A 19,778-nucleotide genomic window follows, 5' to 3' on the forward strand; every position below is an offset into this window, starting at 1 on the left:
CTAATTCAGTGCTTCTTCTGAAATAAAGGGTGTTAAAATAAGAGCGTCTCTAGATTTGGAGGATGGAGCACTGCTGTGAGGATTTGTTTGCATTCAGAGTGTTAGTGAGGTCAGAATGTTGGACGATCACCATCCTACCTCATCTATCCCCCATTCATCCCAAAAGTACTGGACGGAGCATCAACCACCATCATTCCAGAGAGTACAGCCCAATGCTGGGGGGGTTTATACCCCTCTATAGCCTACGCCTGGCTGGCATTACCTACTCCATCTAATCTACATGTTTATCTACTCCAGAGAGTCCTATTATATTGGCAATACTACATTTGGACACATATAGTGTATATGGTGGGCACATGATAATATACTGAGACCATGAGATCTGATAGCCAAGGCCACTTAATAGTGAATTGATTCCACAAGATCATTTATTGAGGTCACAGACTACGTTTGTCGTGCAAATGCTTTAGAGAGCAAAAACTAAAATATTATCAAAACCTATATTAAAATAATTCATCCAAAAGGGCCTATAACAGAGAAATAAAAAGACTGAGACGCAATGAAGCGAAACATTAACTCGTACTTTTATTTGATTGCGATACCTGAAAAATAGACAGATCTCTGCTGCTACTCGTAAGTCTTTTTGGCAAAATATGGTGAACGTCTGTGTAGAACAGGCTATTTTCTTAACAAAAATAAAGACGTTGAAAATAAACCATATGTTCGTGTAAATCTCAAGATTTCAAATTCAGTCGTCAGTTTTACATTCGGATATTGAAACAGAGACAAGACCAACATCACCATTCAAACGTACACGGATACAAACAAACGGAAAAAAGAGCATGTTTAAAGGTAATAGTTGACATTGCATGGCATATTAAAATACAGGCTATGTTTGTACCATTGCTTTGCTTGTTTTGCGTGAGAATCTAGCTGACATTTGCTGCAAAGTATGCGAGCGTCACACATCCTTGTATTTTTGCAGTTGGTCTACGTTTGTGGTGCCGCTAACTGACAACGAAGGGAACAAAAAGTCGCTATCTGTTAGTCAGTAAGTGTGATAAGCTGGATTAGAAATGACTGTGAGTTCAGAATTCCAGACAACCTAAACAATCCCAGTTTTTCTGTTTTTCCAAACAGAATTTCAGCTTTCAGTAATAAAAAAAACTGTTGCAACAATTGACAAAATATATTCCACTGCCAGGATTAAAACTCGCCTGCAAAACAGAACCAGAATAGACAACAATCAAAAAAGCCATGAAGTGGGCCCTGCTCTTACTGAAAATCCACACTAGAGGGCGATAAAGTTCCATCTAGTCTAGTCTGGAAACCTGTAAACCAATACAATAAGTACCGTCCAGGTTTTTCCTCACATAAGCATATTTTATACAGCCCTCATATGATATGCCAGCGCAGATTTCCATATATAATATCTTTGTTTGGAATCTGTGACTCGCAAAGCGAAACCACTGCCACTTTTCCATTTAGTGAAGCAACACTTGACAGTTTTTATGTTTGTTTGTTTGTTTGTTTATTTACATAGACACAAAGTGCATGGCTTATTTTTTTGTCTTTCTTTCCCTGAAAAATGCTCAGATAGGTTATAGATCGTTTAAGCTTAAAAAAAAAGAAAGAAAAGCAAAATAAAAGTCCTAAAGGTCTTGTGTTTAAAATTCAGAGAGGCAGTTAGGCTTTTTTTTCCTATAAGAAAAGAAAGCAGACCCTGATTCACCAACAGTTAGTGCAGTTCTAACCTCAGCTCAGCGAGGCTTGCGGTTTCTGAGCTCGTTTTCTAAAGCTACAGAAGTGCACAGAGACGCCCAACCAGAACCAACCTTCTTCTCTCCAACATTGAGGCTTCTGCCACTGTTTGGCAGCTGTAAACAAACTGCCCCCTGAATCAAAGAGCTTCGATACTGCTCTACCAGCTCAACGACAACTGATGCTCTCCCAGTCCGTTTAAGCACAAGATTAACGTCTAAGAACGCGATGTCGTTCAACCCACGCTAAAACACTCATCTCCGGCTTTGACGGACTGGGACATCATCAGTTGTCGCTGAGCTGGTAGAGCAGTATTGGAGGTCCGTGGTCAGGAGGAGGCAACGCGGGGCAGCCTGCCAGGCCGCAGGGGCACAAGGCCGGGGAGGTGGTGTACTGCAGCAGCCTGTAAGGCTGGAGGTCCTGGAGGCCGAAAGGTTGCGAGCAGCATTCAGCCACCACCACCTTCAGTTTTTTGCGGCCTGTGTAGAACAATCTCTGCGAGGCCAGGCCCTTCTCCTCCACCTCTTCATTCCTCTGCCTGTCTCGCTCGCGCTGGCCCTCGTCCAGGTGGATCTTGCGCAGCAGGTTGTTGATGAGGACGGAGCGGCGCAGGTAGGCCTCGGGGTCGTCCAGGAAACGCAGTTTCTGCAGCGAGAGACGCAGGATGCAGCTGCGCTCCTCACGCAAGATCAGGTGCTGCCGAGAGAGGGACACAAAAGAGAGACACAAAAGGTTTATTAAATATTGAGAAATTTCTCTGCAGGTGACCAGCAAGTTTGTTTCTTTAGTTTTGCTCTGGAGCTACAAGCTAATGGAGCTGTGTGTGTGACACTGATATGTATAAAACTGGACTAATTATCTCGGCTGCTGCAAAGCCTGCAGACAACAAACTTTTGAAGGGCTAAGTGGAAGTACTTAGAAGTACTGGGTTTGCAGGATCAACAAATGAGGGAGACGTGAGCTCTTACTTTTTGTAAATATCCATGTAGGCCTCCCTGGACATCCTCCTCTTCCGCATACTTCCTCTTAAAGTAGGCGACTTTCGACGTTGTTGACTGATTAGGGCGCACTCAGCGGGAAGACCCTAAAGGAAAGGGTTTTAGTTTGACGAGTCTAACATACACGTTCAAAGCGACTGATTTCAGAAGACGTCCCCAGCTTCCTGGGGATTAAACTCCTTTAGATGAAATGAGTTTAAGGCTGGTTTGGCTCAGGACAAGAATAAACACAAACAATCACAACCCCTAAAAGTGTCTTCAGAAAACAAGCCCATCATTTAGCTCCTGTCCCCTCTCCCTGCCCACCCAACATGCTGCACTTAGATGCTTAGTTGTCATTATATTTGCATATTTGCACATATTTGCCTCATTGCAATCATTCTAGTTTTAATTTATCAATGGAAAAAGTTAAAGACTAACCCAGCCAGCACAGTGGAGACAGGGAATTGGAACGAGGAGGTTAAAAAAAGAATATTGCCAGATCTATTCAGATCTAACAGAGAGACAGGTCCAGAAAAGGCTGCAGTCGCTCTCAGTGAAAAGTTCTTAAACAGCTCAGAGAGACGGCATCTCTCGTCTAATGGCTCTGACGGAAAAACATCAAATCAAATGAATAGAAGGCCTCGATCAGTAGATTAGGGAGACGTCAGGGAAAACCACAAGGCAGAATTAACCACTTACGAGAACAGAGATGGAAACACGTCAAACACATATGCTAAGACTTGCAATAACACACTTTTGTGGAAAATGAGTATGATGGAAAGTCATGCACAAGTCAATGGAAATATGGCTATTGTATATATGGAAACAATCTAGTTGCAGTTTTAATGTTAGTGGTGTTAGTAGTAGGCAACATCACAGGTTCTAAATCTTCAGTAGAAAGCAAGGGAGTAGGAAAGAGGTTTGAGGCACCTAAGCACATTATTTCCAACTATTCCTCTCAGCAGTGAGAGAGTTTTACTGCAGAAGCTCCAGATCTGATCAGAACAGATAAAGCAGGTGAACATAAATCCAGTAAAATGGAGAAACAAGAGCTTCTCATTCTGAAGAAAGAAAGTAGTGAGATCTTGTCTGTGAGCTAGTCTGAAGAACAGAGCTCGGTTCCTCCAGGGTTCTCCTGGACGCCCCCCAGTCCAGCCAGCACAGCGTGGAGGATGTGTTCAATCAACTCCATCAGCAGCAGCATCAGCAGCAGCAGCAGCTCACCTGATTTACCATCATTAAGCCCTGATTTACCACCAAACCAGGTGTTGATCTGAGGAGAACTCTAAATAACACTAGACTCCATGAGAGAGGAGAACTTTGGAGATGTCCTAATGATGAACACAGTGATGGAGAACCTCCACCACTTTCTGTAGGAGTGTTATTATTAGTGTTTATTCTAATATCAGTGTTTTACTGAAGAACTAAACACTTAATGGTCAGCACCTTTTTCACAGGGGACTAAATGTTTAGAGTTGGTAATTATTGAGAAAAATATTAATTATTCATTATCAGTATAGTCCAATTATAGTCCGAATTTAATAACTACATAAATACAAAATAAGCCATTTCATAAAAATGTTATATTATTATATAAAAATAGTTATATATTAATATATAAACTTCTGAATGTGGTGAATCTGCTCAGTCCTGCAGAAAGGATAACAATCTAGGGGATTAACCTACGATCTGCGTGTTATGCAACAACTAAGGAGATCTTTTCTGTGTGTGTGTGTGTGTGTGTGTGTGTGTGTTATTTACCTGAGGGCTGCAGCACATAAGCGAGCACACACACCTTTCCAATGACTGCTCTCTTCACCTGAGCATTGCTCCTCTCTCTAACACACATGTCCTCCACTGTAAGAGAGAGATGATACATGCAAGGTTTTGGCAAACGATCCTGAGATTTCCATGAGATGTCCATGGCCTTACATGCCTTTAAAATACCACATTTTCTAACCGTTTATTACTTAATTATATGCATAATGATGCTAATGACCAGTAGTGCCTACAGTTCCTGTTACGAAGTGGTGCAATAACAAAGCCATGTCATCCTTTTAAAGCCTAAACCACCGAATACTGACCAGAAAAGTCTAATTCTTAGAAATCGGAGTGTTTCTGACCCTCTGACCATCAGTTATTTAAAAAAAAATGAAATAACACCTCTAATACATGACTTTTACATAATCTTTGTATCATATTTGATAAATAAACTAAAACAGGACATAAAATTGTTCAAAACTGTAAATGTTTTACTCAAGTCATCTCAAACTTAGCTAGAAATTGCAATGTATTGATCTGGTGCATGCAATGCACAAAACATCCACCAGAGGAGCACCTAACATGTATCTGGTGTTATTTTCTCATTTACATTAATTATGATTTCTATTTATATTAATTATTATTATTTAATGTAACTTATTTGCATTATTTAAATATTATTTAATGGCTAATTATTTAAGATTATCACAAAGCAGATATGACAGCTACACTTGGCTTTAGGTTGGCATGTCTAGGTAGCTAGCCTAGGTAAGTACATAGACAGATAGACAGACCTAGGGATAGACAGACCGATAGCTAGACAGACAGACAGATGTACAGGAAGACAGACAGACAGATAGCTAGATAGACAGACAGATATACAGGAAGACAGACAGACAGATAGCTAGATAGACAGATATACATACAGCTAGATAAACAGACAGACAGACAGACCTAGGGATAGATAGACCAATAGCTAGATAGACAAACAGATAGATAGATCGATAGACAGAAAGTTTGATAGATAGATAGACAGACAGACAGATAGACAGACAGATAGATAGATAGACAGACAGACCTAGGCATAGATAGATAGACAGATAGACAGACAGACAGATAGATAGACAGACAGATATATAGACAGATAGACAGACAGATAGATAGACAGACAGATAGACAGATAGATAGACAGACAGATAGATAGACAGACCTAGGGATAGATAGACAGATAGATAAATATATAGACAGACAGACAGATAGACAGACAGATAGACAGACAGACAGATAGACAGACAGATAGATAGACAGACCTAGGCATAGATAGAAAGACAGATAGATAGACAGACAGATAGATAGACAGACAGATAGATAGACAGACAGATAGATAAACATACAGACAGATAGACAGACAGACAGATAGAAAGACAGACAGATAGATAGACAGACAGATAGATAGACAGACCTAGGCATAGATAGAAAGACAGATAGATAGACAGACAGATAGACAGACAGATAGAGAGACAGACAGATAGAAAGACAGACAGATAGATAGACAGACAGACCTAGGGATAGATAGACAGACAGATAGATAAATAGATAGACAGACAGATAGACAGATAGATAGACAGACAGATAGATAAATAGATAGACAGACAGATAGACAGATAGATAGACAGACAGATAGACAGATAGATAGACAGACAGATAGATAGACAGACAGATAGATAAATAGATAGACAGACAGATAGACAGATAGATAGACAGACAGATAGATAAATAGATAGACAGACAGATAGACAGATAGATAGACAGACATATAGATAGACAGACAGACAGACAGTTAACTAAACTAACTAACTAACTAATTAACTAATGATCCTGAACCGTCGATCTTGGCCTGTTATTAAAGAGGTGTAGGCTATATAACAGCTCACCTCTTACCCCTCAAAGCAGGCCTCTGTAAACAGTCTGCTGCTGTGGTAAAGGGGTGTAAACACTGCAGCCCGGCGCTAAACGCGGAGCTTCAGCAGCGGAGCTTCAGCAGCGGAGCTTCAGCGGCGAAGCGTCCAACGGAATTTTGCCCTTCGTTGCTTTTAACGGTTTTCGAACCTCAGCGCGCGCTCACTTTCAAATTTCAAATTCAAACCCGACTTCAAACGCCGCCGGCAGACACACGAGCGCGCGCGAGGCTGTGAACCCGCCACGGGGCTTCTGTGAAGTCTACCTTGTCCAAATCAGTAGTCCCGTCACGCTGCTCGCCTGCGGGGCGGCCGGCTCAGCGTTTCATAATTTCCGCAGGTCCCGAAAGCAGCCTCGGAGGCACGGCACGGCACGGCACGGCACAGCACGGCGGAGCTGCTGGTTCCTGCCGCTGGTTCGGTCGCTCTGGATCCCTGAAGAATACTGAGCTCTTAAAATATCACCTTCGCAACGGCGAGCAATAACACGCGCCTCGCCGCCTCCTGATTGGCCCCCGGCGAAACAGATGTTGCCTGTTGCTAGGCGACTCGCTAGGTAACGGTGACGCTGCGCCAGGCTCCATTCTTCTCGCGTCGTTCTTAAAACACACACACACACACACACACACTCACAATCTCTCCTTTTCTCTCTCACCTACTCACGCGCACATCCACCCACACACACACACACACATATAAGAGTGTATACCTGTATTTGTGGGGTCTTCCCATGTCCTTCTGTAGGAGGTAAACAAAATCGCCCTGGCTGCTCTGAATAGTTCCCAGTGGTGCTGAATGGAACCATACCTCTGAAACTCACATCAAATGTTACACCAAATAGTTATGAATTCATTTATAAGAGCCATAAATCATCTTCAGTTTTGAGGAGATTTTGGTGTAAAATGTATTTATAATAATCCCATTCATGGTGGAGGGATACACACAGGCGTTCTAAGGCAAAACAGTCTCCAAAAACACACACCTTCTTCAGATCTGCCTGCTTTTCACCACCATCACTCCATATAAAACTCATTGGACGCGTCTAGGTTCGCTGATGGGTTTGGGTAATGATTAATTATGATTTATTAAAATTACTAATCAATTATCTGTGTATATTTGCACCGCACAGTGAACCATTTCGCACCCAACCCCACTCCAAATGCCTCTGTTTACATCCCTAACCACTGAATCCGGCCTACATCTGTGCAGTTCCCGAATAGGTCCCCACAAATCCCTAAATACACAAACAGATTCACACACTCTACTTTATTGTGACCATTCGTATTGTTTCACTGGACCACTACTGACACAAACTGCCCGCAGGGGGTCTATTTCAAGGAAGGGGTCGGTGAACAGCACAATTTCACACTCATCCCAGATGTAGTCGATCAACCAAGACATGCTGAGCGTCTACATTTGGCTTCTTCGTTAGCTGTGCACTGGAGTTACGAGGCTAATACAGCTAGCTGGTTTTGCTAGTGTCCATAGCTCAGAGCACTCATGCTGACCCCTAAACCACACTAACCAGTCTGCACCACCTAAATGAAGATCTGGATGTGGTTTGAATGGGATGGTTGAAGTTTGTGTGTGTGTGTGTGTGTGTGTGTGTGTGTGTGTATTTACGCAAAGGATTTGAGTGACTTCTAGTGTTTGTTAGCAGCATAAGCTCCAGCGCTACACTGAGGAAGCAAAATCTGGACAGCAGACATGTCTTAGGTGGTCAACTACATCTGGGATAGGTCGCCCATAAGATCCCGTAAACCTTTTCGAGACTGTTTATAATCTCAAAACTGCAGATATAGACAAATCTAGCATTTCCCCGGACTACGCTAGGTGTGTATCAGGGTGCAGCAGTGCTGCTGGGGGGTTTGCACACATCGGTAGGTTGAGAACAGGTCCATCAAGACTGGCTCTGAGGTTGAAAACTGTGCACCAACAGATGATCTACAGTCCTTAACTGAACACCAGCAAGGTGGAGCAAATAAAGAGGCGTTTCCAATAAACTGGCACTCTGAAACCTTTGCTCCTGGGCCTCAACGCTCCAGTTCATGCTCTAAGCTGAAGATAAAGAAGCGAAAAATGACCATGAGCACACTTGATTGACAAAAATAGATATTTTTTAATCTACAAAACCACTGGAACAGCACATAACCCCATGCAGTCTGCAGTACAGGCAGTGTTGAGTGTAGAGTCAACTGTAAAATGCTGAGATCCATGCAGTTCTGGACAATTCCATACATTTCATGCTGACCTACACTGACCAGCCATAACAGGAAAACCACATCCCTCATATTTCAACAGCTCTGATCTTTGAGACTTGGACTCCACCAGTCCTATGAAGGTGTGCTGGGGTATCTGGCGTGAAGACTAACCAGCATTAGCAGCAGATCCTTTAGGTCCTATAAGCTTGGAGGTGAGGCCTCCATTAGCATCAACCCATCAGCCCACAAGTGCCAAGATCCAAGAAAACGTCCTTCATTGGAGTACCTTTGGTAGATACTGACCACTGCATACCGGGAACACCCCACAAGACCTGCCTGATGTTTTGGAGATGTTCTGACCCAGCCTGACTTGTCTAGAACATCACACTCTGGTTCTTTTGGCTCAGATTCTTTAGCTTAAGCTTGCCCATTATTTGTCCTGCTTCAACACCTCCAACATCACCTTCCAGAACTGACTGTTCACCTGCTGCCTAATATATCCAGCCCTGGTCAAGCGCCATTGGAAGCACCTGGCAGTGATTTTAACGTTATGGCTGATCGGTGTATGTTATAAACACAGTCCGATTCATACGTATATGCTCTAGAATACTGAACAGGCACTTCATATGCATGTGCAATCCTAACATGCTGTACACATCTAGATTTTTTTCAGACATGTGGACACCTTTTGTGAGTATGTGAGTTGATATATACACGGTACAATATGTAGAAAGCGCCGGGCGTGCATAAGAACATGACATAGTGGTGTACAATGTTATAAGAACAAGGAATAGGAAGCCATTTTCCCGGATACACTTATGATTTGTGAAAAACAGCGAAGCCTCAGTTCGTGTTAACCTCATGTACAGACACATGGAATAGAGTTACAGGACAACACTGATTTGACGTCCTTATATACGGTGCTGTGGAAGAGTATTTGCTCCCTTCCTAACTTCCCTTAATTAACCTTATTATCGCCCATGTAAAAAATGACCTGATCTACAGTCTCTAACTGACACCAGCAAGGTGGAGCAATGAAAGCACTGCTTGTGCCACCCTTGGCAGTAACATCTGCAATTAGACATTTGCAAAACCTCACGATGCGTCTTTTACATCGCTGTGAAGGAACTGTAGCCCAATCTTCTTCCAAGATTATGTTTTAATTTGGCAATACTGGACAGTTTTCCAGCAGGAACTGCCCGTTTCAGGTCTTGCCACAGCATCTCAATAGGAATTTGGGTATCAGGAATGAATGGTGACCGCAAACCAGGCAGACTTGCTTGTGCGTTTCGGATCATCGTCCTGCTGCAGAACCCAACTTCAGCGCTTGAGCTTTAGATCACAAACTGACAGGTACACATTCTCCTTCAGGATTTTCTGAAGAACTCATGGTTCTATCAATCATGACAAGAGCCAAGTTCCAAGTCTTGCAAGCTGTGCAAGACCTTCTACACTGTCGCCATCTTTGCTGTCATCAAAAGCGTTTGACTCTAAACTGTCCTCTAGTGGATGTACTGCTAAGCATCCATGACAACGTAAAGCACGCACTGAAGTGAGAGTGCAGCAACGGTTACAACGTTCCAAACAGATGTATTCATTTTCATATTTAAAGGCAGATGCGCTATACGGGGGGAGAAATGACTGAAAGAGGCCATAGACTTAATCTATTAATTAAATCTATGGGCAGAATTGTTAAAAGTTATGGGGCCCACTGTAATATCACATACCTGGCAGCACCCCTGCGTAAGGGGAGTATAGATGAGCCTTTAGAGTCAGAAGCAAAGCAGCCACATGGCGTCACACTCCAATCACCATGTTTAATATGTAAAAATAGAAGCATTTCTGAAATATATGCCTCAAGGTTTGCTCAGGTTAAATGGCCTGACATCGGCAGCCAGAGCCCGAGAGAGCACAATTGGCCTTATTCTCTCCAGGTGGGTAGATGGCTTTCTCTCTCTACTCACATCACTTTAGATTGGCATCTGCTAGGCTGCTATGTACCCTTGGTGGTCCTCCGAGCGTGCTGATAGCCTGGTGATGTTCGGAAAGAGGCGATGGCTATAGTATAGTATAGCGGTACTAAAATTATATTACTTAAATGTGTAAAATAGAAGAAAATACTTTTTCACAGCACTGTATGTGGCCTTCAAATAAAAAAGTATCATCTGACTGTGACAGATCACAGATTACAAACAGAGTTAAAGCTACAACATTTCGTCTACGAGGCGTTGAAAATGTGCAATTTTCTTCAAGACCAAGACCAAAGCAGCTTAACCACAGATGAAAGTGCACGTGAATGGCCGTATGAACTCAGATTTGAACTCTAAAGAGTGGTCAAGTCAAACCAATTTTCCCCCCACCGCAGTGCCGGTCTCCTTACCAAGCTCCACGGCAACAAGACATGGGTTCAGAAGAGCTTCTAAGCCTGGGGTGAAAGAGTCAGAGCTAATCACAGATCGGCAATTAGGCCTCCATTCATTCATGCAATCACCAGGCGGCGGCCACCGCTGGCCCAGCAACAATGAGTGATTGGTCGGGTGCAGCGGAGAGCACTCCAACATTAAACGGGTGAGCCGGCTCTACGGTGTGATGTCACGTCCTGGAGACGAGATAAGAGGACGCAATAAAAGCTGCTCTAAGTGAAGGACAGCTGGAGCTGTAAAAGCAATCACAATAAGTCCCTTCCTATACGCGTCTATTGTTTTACAACAGTGGTGTCCCTCCCTCCTGCTGGAGATCCCGTCCTGCCAAGTTCAGCTTGTGAAAAGCACTGGCGGGTTGGAGCAGGTGTGGCTGATTAAGGCTGGAACTAAACTGCCATTGGGATGCGTCTGGTAAACAGTAGCATTCATGAGCTTATACATATCTCTTATTCATCATCATCATCATCATCATCATATCGTGGCTTCTCATCTGCTTTTGCATGCAGATTTATCATGCATGTGTTTTCCAGAGTCTTTGTTATTTGAGAAGAGCCTTTGAGAAGACGACGTCCCACAAAACTGAGAAACCCTTACGCAAGAGAACGCTCCAAAAGCAAAGGAAAGGAAGTGGCAGCATGGCCAAAGCAGAGGTTCCTCACCATAGTAGCTCTCTGTAAACCTCTGTAGCATTTCAATACAAGCTAGCGTACTCCCAACGGTCCCGAAAGGGTCACGTAGAGGCTCATTTATGCTCAGCGCTAAATACGGATATGGATACAGACCCTTCGGAGCACTATCATTCAAAATCGTGGGGTGGGGATTTTCTGAAGAGAGGCTGTGCGACATAGGTCACCTAGGAATTTCATTATCACGGCCTTCTCACAGCCCTCTAGTGGATGTACTGCTTAACATCCATGACAACATAAAGGCCGGTGCGCTGCACGGGGGGAAAAATGACCGAAACAGGCCCTGAAAAATGTATTAATTGAGTATTTGGGCAGAATTGTTAAGAGTTGTGGGGCACACTGTAAAATCCCTGGCAGCGCCCCTGCGTAAAGGGAGTACAAATGAGCCTTAAGAGTCCTCCAGTACTGCAGGTGGCGCTATGACTTTTGATGGTCATTTCCGTGACTACTGGAAGAGGACTTTACTGCATGCCTCTTCAGCACCAATGCTGAGTCTGAGTCTGTTTACCTGCCGTGTGAACAGTTATGTCCGGTTATGTCCACAAGAAGTACACCGAGGCCTTAAGGATGAGCCTGACCACCACACCCACGCTCCTTCAGCTCAGCCTGCTTTCTTTTACGCATTTCTACAATCCAGAACGGAGAAGAAAGCTACAGCAGAGTCTTGATTTACACTGGAAGTCATATCCTCGAGCAGTCCTACAGTGCAAGGGCACCGGGCTGCCGAGAAGCTACGGGTGCGATGTGATGTCACTGATAGCACATTCGTCCACCGAAAACCATCTTTTTCGAGAGATCATTTTCGACAGTGGTTGTTATCAACAGTATGTCGGCCCGATATTAAAGGAGCACTATGTAGATTTGTGGTTTGGAGCCACCTTGGGTGGAAATGTGTCATTGCAAGCGACAATAAAGCAGAATGTCAACAAAAAGAAAATAGCTTAAGTAAAGCAGCCCTGCATATGTTTGGGGATTTGGAGCCCCCTCTGGTGAACATATGCCATTACAAGTGACTGTTAGTAGACAGCACTAACAGTTCTACCGGCTAAAATGAACAGGATGGTAAAAATAGACGGGTTAAAGCAGCAATATTCAAGTTTGGAGGCTTGGAGCTCACTGTAAGAGACTTGGTAGTCGTAAGCAATGGTTTACAAACAGGTTTAGCAGCCTAATATAAAGCAGGGTGGTGAAAATAGGCTAGTTAAAGCAGCAGTGCATGAAACTGGAGTTTGGAAAAATGTTACTGCTTGCAACATGGTGGTTATCATCAATGATTTAGAACAGTTTATCAGCCTAAAGCAGCACTGCATATCCCTGGTGTTCGGGGAACCCCCTCTGGCGGAATATTTTTAACTGCAATACAATATACTTCTTGGTACAGCAATGACGTTGATGCTTGGGCAAGGAACCAAACCTTCAGAGAGCTGCTGTGCCGTCACTACACTGCACCACTCGTGGCACTTCAGCATCCAGCCAACCTTCTTTTGAGCCCAGAACTGTGAGGTCAGTCCTTAAAATGATCGCCAGAGCCTTGAAAACATCCGGCAAATCCGTCCCGACAGGTGTTGACGAGGTTTGTTTCTGAAGTTTGTTTCTTTGATTTTACGCTGGAGCTACGAGGCTAATGGAGCTAACAGGTAGGGATGGACTCGTCACTGGGAGACCTGAATGACAACAGCTGGGAAAGGTAAACCTTGAAGGCTAGAGAAGGAAGGATTGGTGGAGTTGCTGTAGGACTGGTCTAGACCAGTGACTGGACTGTAGAAAACATGGACAGCAGAACCTCTCTCAAAAGTGAAACCACTAGCGCTTCTGGTTGCTGTATGATGTGTAGCTCCACCCTCCCCCATATGTTTCAGTTATGAACCCCCGCCCATTTTCCCATCTCATTTTCCTACAGCAGTTTTTTTCCTTCTGCTGATATCGGCCCATATGTTGTTTTCCCCCTGAAATCGTTTTTTAACCCTCAACCCTCTAGTGTAAGAAGGCGGGGCTACACTTGGAATGGGGTGATTGACAGCCTTGGTTAGAAGAGACCAGCCATCTACAGGGCCTGTATGGTGCTCCTTCTGTTTATTACATGGAGAAGCTGGAGAGCTGCACTTTTACTGTTGGAGCGTCCTCTTACCGGACAAACTGGGAATCCAGGGGGAAGCTCAATGAAGGCGGTCTGAGACACTAAGGCTTGGTCTGGGTGAAGGGGGCGGGTCTACCAAATGAGCAAGCGATGCTGGCTCCACCTCTGGCTCCGTCTCTGGCTGCAAATTTGGCGGACAACATAGCGGATAGTTTTGGATTCATTTTTACAGAAAGGAAGGGAATGGGACCAGGGCATCCATGTCTTCTACAGTCATTGGTCTGGACAATCTGGACAATTTAGCTACCAGTCTAGCTTAGCTAACAAGTAATAGAAGCATATACCCCACCAATTAGCATTGTGTGCTGTGTAGGATTTTGCCAATATTTTACAGATTAGCCTTATGGAACAGCTAACACTCCAACAATTAGCATGATGCTAACTGCATGCCAGGTTGTTCAGTAATCTCTAACAAACTGTATGACTGGAAAGCATTAGCATCCATAGTCTTGAGCCTCCAGCACAAAGCAGATATAGCTTCAGACACCAAACCCGTCTTAGCTGGGATACCAGGAACTGCTTTAAGTAAACCACCCATGTCCAGATGTTCCTTATAGGCCATCAGGAACATCTGGAAATTGCAGATTACGTATTCAGTCCGACCATCTTTTCACCCATCCATCACACATCTCCGACCTCTGTCCGCTAAGCCTCCAGGAGCATGTGCCAGCGGCAGACCTGCTGGTTGCCGCTCTCCTTCATGTCCTGCCAGTGCAGCGCCTCCTCCTCGCCGCTGCTGTTCTGGCCCAGTGCCAGCCAGCCGATCATCTCCTTGCGCTTCATGTTGCGGCGGTTGTAGACGGCCACCATGAGGGTGACGTCGGAGAGCTGGAAGAGCGCCACCTGGAAGACGAAGGTCTCCTTGAAGACGGGGTTGGGCTGCCCGCGCCGCACCGACGTCTTGCAGCGAGAGATCTCCTGACCCATGGAGTTCAGCAGGGTCAGCTTGCCGTACGTGTCTGAGAGGTGCGAGAGGACAGAGAATCAGGGCATGCTGCTGACGAGAACATACAAGGCCTACCTGTGAACCGTGCTAATTACCTGGCGGCCGGTTGAGTGCTAGGTTGCGAAAGTGGCTTCCTTTAATAACCTCCACAGACAGGCGGCCAGTAGTGGCGTTGTAGGCCAAACCCAACAGCAGCTCAGGAACTCCACCGTGAGACAGAGACTGACTGGAGGAAGCGCTGTCACTCTGAGCACTCAGAGACACCTGAGAGTCTATAGCCTAGAGAGAGAGAAAGAGAGAGAGAGAGGGGGTTTCTAATAAAGTGACCAGAGAGTGGAAGCACAAGATAGGGGTTTCTAATAAAGTGGCCAGTGAGTGGAGGCACAAGGGAGGGGGTTCTAATAAAGTGACCAGTGCTTCTACTCACAAGGTTGGTGTTTCTAATAAAGTGGCCAGATAGTGGATTCACAAGGTAGAGGTTTCCAATAAAGTGTCCAGTGAGTGGAAGCACAATGTGTTTCTAATAAAGTGGCCAGTGAGTGGAAGCACAAGGCAGGGGTTTCTATTAAAAGTGGCCAGTGCTTCTACTCACAAGGTAGGGGTTTCCAATAAAGTGGCCAGTAAGTAAAAACACAATGTAGGGGTTTCTAATAAAGTGGCCAGAGAGTAGGCATACAAGCCAGGGGGTTCCAAAATAGTGGCCAGAGAGTGGAAGCACCAAGTAGGGTTTTCCAATAAAGTGGCCAGTAAGTAGAAGCAAAAGGCAGGTGTTCTAATAAGGTGGCAAAAAGTACAAAGTAGGGGTTTCAAATAATGTGGCCATTGAGTAGAGATTTCTAATAAATTGGCCAATTTTGTTAATTTAACATGTTAATTTTCCTAATGACGTAGGTATTTCTGATAAAGTGGACGCCTCCTCATACCTTCAGATTGCTGCGAGGTTCTAGCACCAGCGTTGCCTCCATCTGTCCTGCGTCAGTGCTGAGTTTGCTGAGCCTGTAGATGGTCTCACCCATCATTCTCTCTCTGTTCATCTTGCCCAGAGCGTACAGACGGAAGCGCAGAGCTGATGACCCGAGCTCCGCCGGCTCCAGCCGTGAGAACCGGAACGTCTCCCCGAACCGAGGCGCCGAGCCTTTTTGCACCGCCGTCTTGTAGCGCTGCCGTTTCCCTGGCAACAGAGCCACGTGCACCTGCCACGAGTCCATGCCGCTCCGCCCCTTGTCGGGAATTCCCTGGGCCATTACCACTGTTACTAGGAGTTTGAAGGTCTCGGGCCGGTAGTCGAGGACGATGATTAGGTCGCCGCATTTGGAGATGGGGAGGCGGGGCGAGGCGCTGGCGGGGCGGGACAGAGAACTTCTGCTACCTGCACGTTCCTGCTGATTTTCAAACATACACACAGAGGACAACTCATAAATATTCATGGCAATTTAATGCAAAGCAGCTATACAGTATAACACTGATAAACGCTTTCCAAAAGTATCCAGACACCTTCTCTTCCAAAGTTTCTCCAAATGGCAGAAGATTCTCCTGCAAGCCTAGCAAGTTCCTCTACCCTCCTATGGTGTTCTATCACCCTCAACCCATCCCAAAGATGGAGCTTCATCCTTTTTACTCATCCCAAACATTTTTACTGGAGCTTCATTCCTTCCACTAATCCCAAAGATGTTAAATCTATGATGCTCTGGTACCCTTTTTTCATCCCTAAGGTGTTCCATAGAGCTTTGTCCTTTCAACTCATCCCAAAGTTTTTTTAGTGGAGTTCAACTCATCCCATAGGTGTTCAATTGAGTTTTATGATTCCAACTTATCCCCAAGGTGTTCAATGGAGTTCCTTCGCACCAACTGATACCAAAGAGGTTCAGCTTTGTCATTTCAACTCATCCCAAAGATGTTCAGTGGAGATTAATCACTTCTACCTATCCCGAAATGTATATTTATTCAATGTTGCTGTATCACCCCTACTCATCCCACAAGTGTTCAAAGGAATTCCATCGCACCAACTCATCCCAAAGAAGTTCAGTGGAGCTTCATCCTTTCAGCGCACTCCACAGATGTTTAAAAGAGCTTTGTCTTTTCAACTCATCCCAAAGATTTTCAGCAGAGTTTCATCAGTTCAACTTATCCCAAAACATATTCATATCACTCCTACTCATCCCACACGGGTTTAATGGAGTTCCATCGCACCAACTGACCCCAAAGACGTTCAGCTTCGTCATTTCAACTCATCCCCAAGCTTTTCAGGGGAGTTTCATCACTTCAACTCATCCCACAAGTGTTTAATTGAGTTTCATGATTCCAACTTATCCCCAAAGTGTTCAATGGAGTCCCATGACTCCACTCATCCCAAAGATGTTTAGTGGAGATTAATCACTTCTACATATCCCAAAGCTTATTCATTCAATGGTGCTACATCACCCCTACTCATCCCACAAGTGTTCAACTGAGTTCCATCAAACCAACTCAGCCCAAAGAGGTTCAGCTTTGTTCTTTCAACTCCTCCCAAAGATTTTCAGGGGAGTTCAATCACTTCAACTCATCCCATAGATGTTCAATTTAGTTTATTGATTCCAACTTATCCCCAAGGTGTTCAATTGAGTTACATGACTCCACTCACTCCAGAGTTGTTCATTGGAGCGTCATCCTTTCTACTCATCCCAAAGATGTTAAGCGGAGCTTAATCACTTTGACTTATTCGAAAACGCATTCATTTAATGGTGCTGTGTCACCCCTACTCATCCCACAAGTGTTCCATCACTACTGCAACTTATCCCAAAGATGTTAAGTGGAGCTTCACCCCCACCCCTAGCCTTCAGTAGGTGTAGTACATGCTTGCAAATGCGTGCACACACACACACATACACACACAACCCACACACACACACACTTCAGTACCTCAGGGCTCCAAGTAGAGGAGCTGTCTGTGGCCTCATTGTCATAACCTTGGTTATCCAGCGCCATGTCCATCTCCAGACTAGGCAGGGGAGTCTGCTGCCTCTCCTCTCTATAAAGGGCGTCCGACCCATCCCCTGTGTCCTGTGAGCCCATGGAGGCCGTGTCCCCTCTCACGGACAGAGGGTCACTCAGAGGATCAGTGGGAGCTGAGTGTCGCTGGATGAGTGTCCGGGACAGGGGGTCCCTCTCCTTTTGCTGAGACCCTTCACGACTTCGGCAGGACAGAGGGTCCTGGAAGCTCTGTCTGCTCACCCGGTCAGCTTCTGTGAGAAGACATGGGTCAGATATATGCTTGAAATTACTCTTATATGATGCTAAGTGTCCAAAAGTATTCAGACATCACTTCTAATGAGGGAATGTAGCTACTTTTATGTGTAGCCCTCTCAGTTGCCTCTCAGTCTGACTGATGGAAACGTAGCACACATTCTTCTACAGTGAGTTTCTTCCTGTTTAGACACAGATGGAGATCGGAAACGGAACTGCGCTGCACAACAAATGTATTCCAGTCAATTCTATTCTTCAAGGCGGCCTTGGCAAACTGCTTGCACAAACATTTTTTTGTGTTACCAGTCCACCTCATGCAACATGCTCCCTGCTCTCTTCCCCAGATTTCTGTTGCTGGCCTACAGAGCCAAAAAATAGGCCAGCCCCCCACTACCTGATGGCTATGGTCACTATCTGATCCGTACCAAAGAGCCCTTAAAGCTTTGAGTGTGGCTTGGCTGGACTCACCATCCTTCGAGACGTATAGAAGACAAGCAAGCATCTCCACTTTCCATTTACTATATGGACAAAAGTATTGGGACACCCTTATTTTTATTGAGTTCATCTTTTTTTGGAGCTTTTGTTGGAGTAACTGTCTCTACTATCCAGCGAAGAAGGCTTTTTACTAGATGTTGGAGGAGCATTTCTGTGAGGATTTGATTGCACAAGTGTTGGGATGGAGCACCACCATCATTTCAGAGAACATAGTTCTCCACTACTCAATAGCTTGAGGCTCTTGGGCAACATGGTGCCAATAGGTTCATGTTTATCTGCTCCAGAGAGTCCTATTCTATTGGCAGTATTTAATTTGCACATCTGTGTCAGCAACGGCTGCCACCTACAGCGGAAGATTGCATTCATTAGAAGGGTTGTCCACAAAAGGGTTGCTATTCACACCAGCTAGGGATATCTTCTGAGCGAACAGTGAAGCACCTTTGGATAAGAGCGTCCGATAAATGGCACAAACGTAAACGTGAACGTAAATACGCAGCCCACGCCTCCTCAGCAGCATTATGGATTATTGTGAGCTGGATTCTGTGACCATTGTGGGCTGAAGTGACACTTCTTGAACCTTAAGCAGGTCCACGAGTAAACTGGCTGAATGGAAGCCGCTGGCAAGGCTGCATTTTCTATGAATGGAAGCTCCATTAAGGAATAAAATGTTCCATTTCTTCCATTTCATCATCGTGGAACTACTCTGTTGCCATGACAACCCAAGGTGAAGATAAGTTCCGCCATGGTAACAGAACATGGCAACAGTCTCCAAAATAAAATTCTCATAATATCGGGCTGCCTTTCAAATCAATCTTCCTGTTTTCTGTAGGAAAGGAACTGGGGAGTCAGCTGTTGTTTTGCTGGAGGGGGGGGGGGGGGTCTCAAAATACAGGGGACATATAGACCACTAGGGCATCCCAGAATGCCTTGCAAAGCAAATCAGCAATTGCAAATTTACTGGTGGAATTCACTGGCTGGGTACTTTATTAGAAACACGACGACTAACACTTGGTGGGGTCTCCCAAATCTTTATGGCATGGATTCCACAAGATATTCTGGTCCATGCTAGCATGATCCATGCGTCCCACAATTCCTGCAGATGCTGGGAATCTCTGATTCTACCACATTCCGAAGATGTTCTACTGCTCTACGTATGCTGGAGAGATGATGGTAAAGATGCTAAACTGTGGTCGTGAAGGGATGCACAT

The 19,778-nt window shown here is 44.8% G+C and overlaps 1 protein-coding gene and 1 long non-coding RNA gene across 7 annotated transcripts in view; both read right to left on the reverse strand.

Moving 5' to 3' along the window:
* Positions 1 to 567: 567 nt before the first annotated feature.
* On the reverse strand, positions 568 to 7,191 carry LOC140554394 (uncharacterized). The gene is made up of 5 exons (XR_011979608.1): positions 7,170 to 7,191; positions 6,727 to 7,059; positions 4,503 to 4,598; positions 2,730 to 2,845; positions 568 to 2,457 (listed from the first exon to the last, which is right to left on the reverse strand). It is a non-coding gene; the product is annotated as an uncharacterized lncRNA (long non-coding RNA).
* Positions 7,192 to 8,559: 1,368 nt separating this feature from the next.
* syt16 (synaptotagmin XVI) overlaps positions 8,560 to 19,778 on the reverse strand; it is a 32,631-nt gene continuing 21,412 nt past the window's right edge. For 5 of the 6 annotated variants that reach the window (XM_072677341.1, XM_072677339.1, XM_072677340.1 and 2 more), the window contains 4 exons: positions 17,752 to 18,074; positions 15,777 to 16,235; positions 14,949 to 15,132; positions 8,560 to 14,866 (listed from right to left, as the gene is read on the reverse strand). In XM_072677341.1, the coding sequence (XP_072533442.1) occupies positions 14,553 to 14,866; positions 14,949 to 15,132; positions 15,777 to 16,235; positions 17,752 to 18,074 (1,280 nt within the window). In that variant the 3' untranslated portion in view covers positions 8,560 to 14,552. The remainder of the gene's footprint in view (positions 14,867 to 14,948; positions 15,133 to 15,776; positions 16,236 to 17,751; positions 18,075 to 19,778) is intronic. The other variant, XM_072677337.1, reaches the window with a different exon arrangement.

The sequence above is a fragment of the Salminus brasiliensis genome, chromosome 4, assembly GCF_030463535.1.
Source record: "Salminus brasiliensis chromosome 4, fSalBra1.hap2, whole genome shotgun sequence".
Classification (NCBI taxonomy): domain Eukaryota; kingdom Metazoa; phylum Chordata; class Actinopteri; order Characiformes; family Bryconidae; genus Salminus; species Salminus brasiliensis.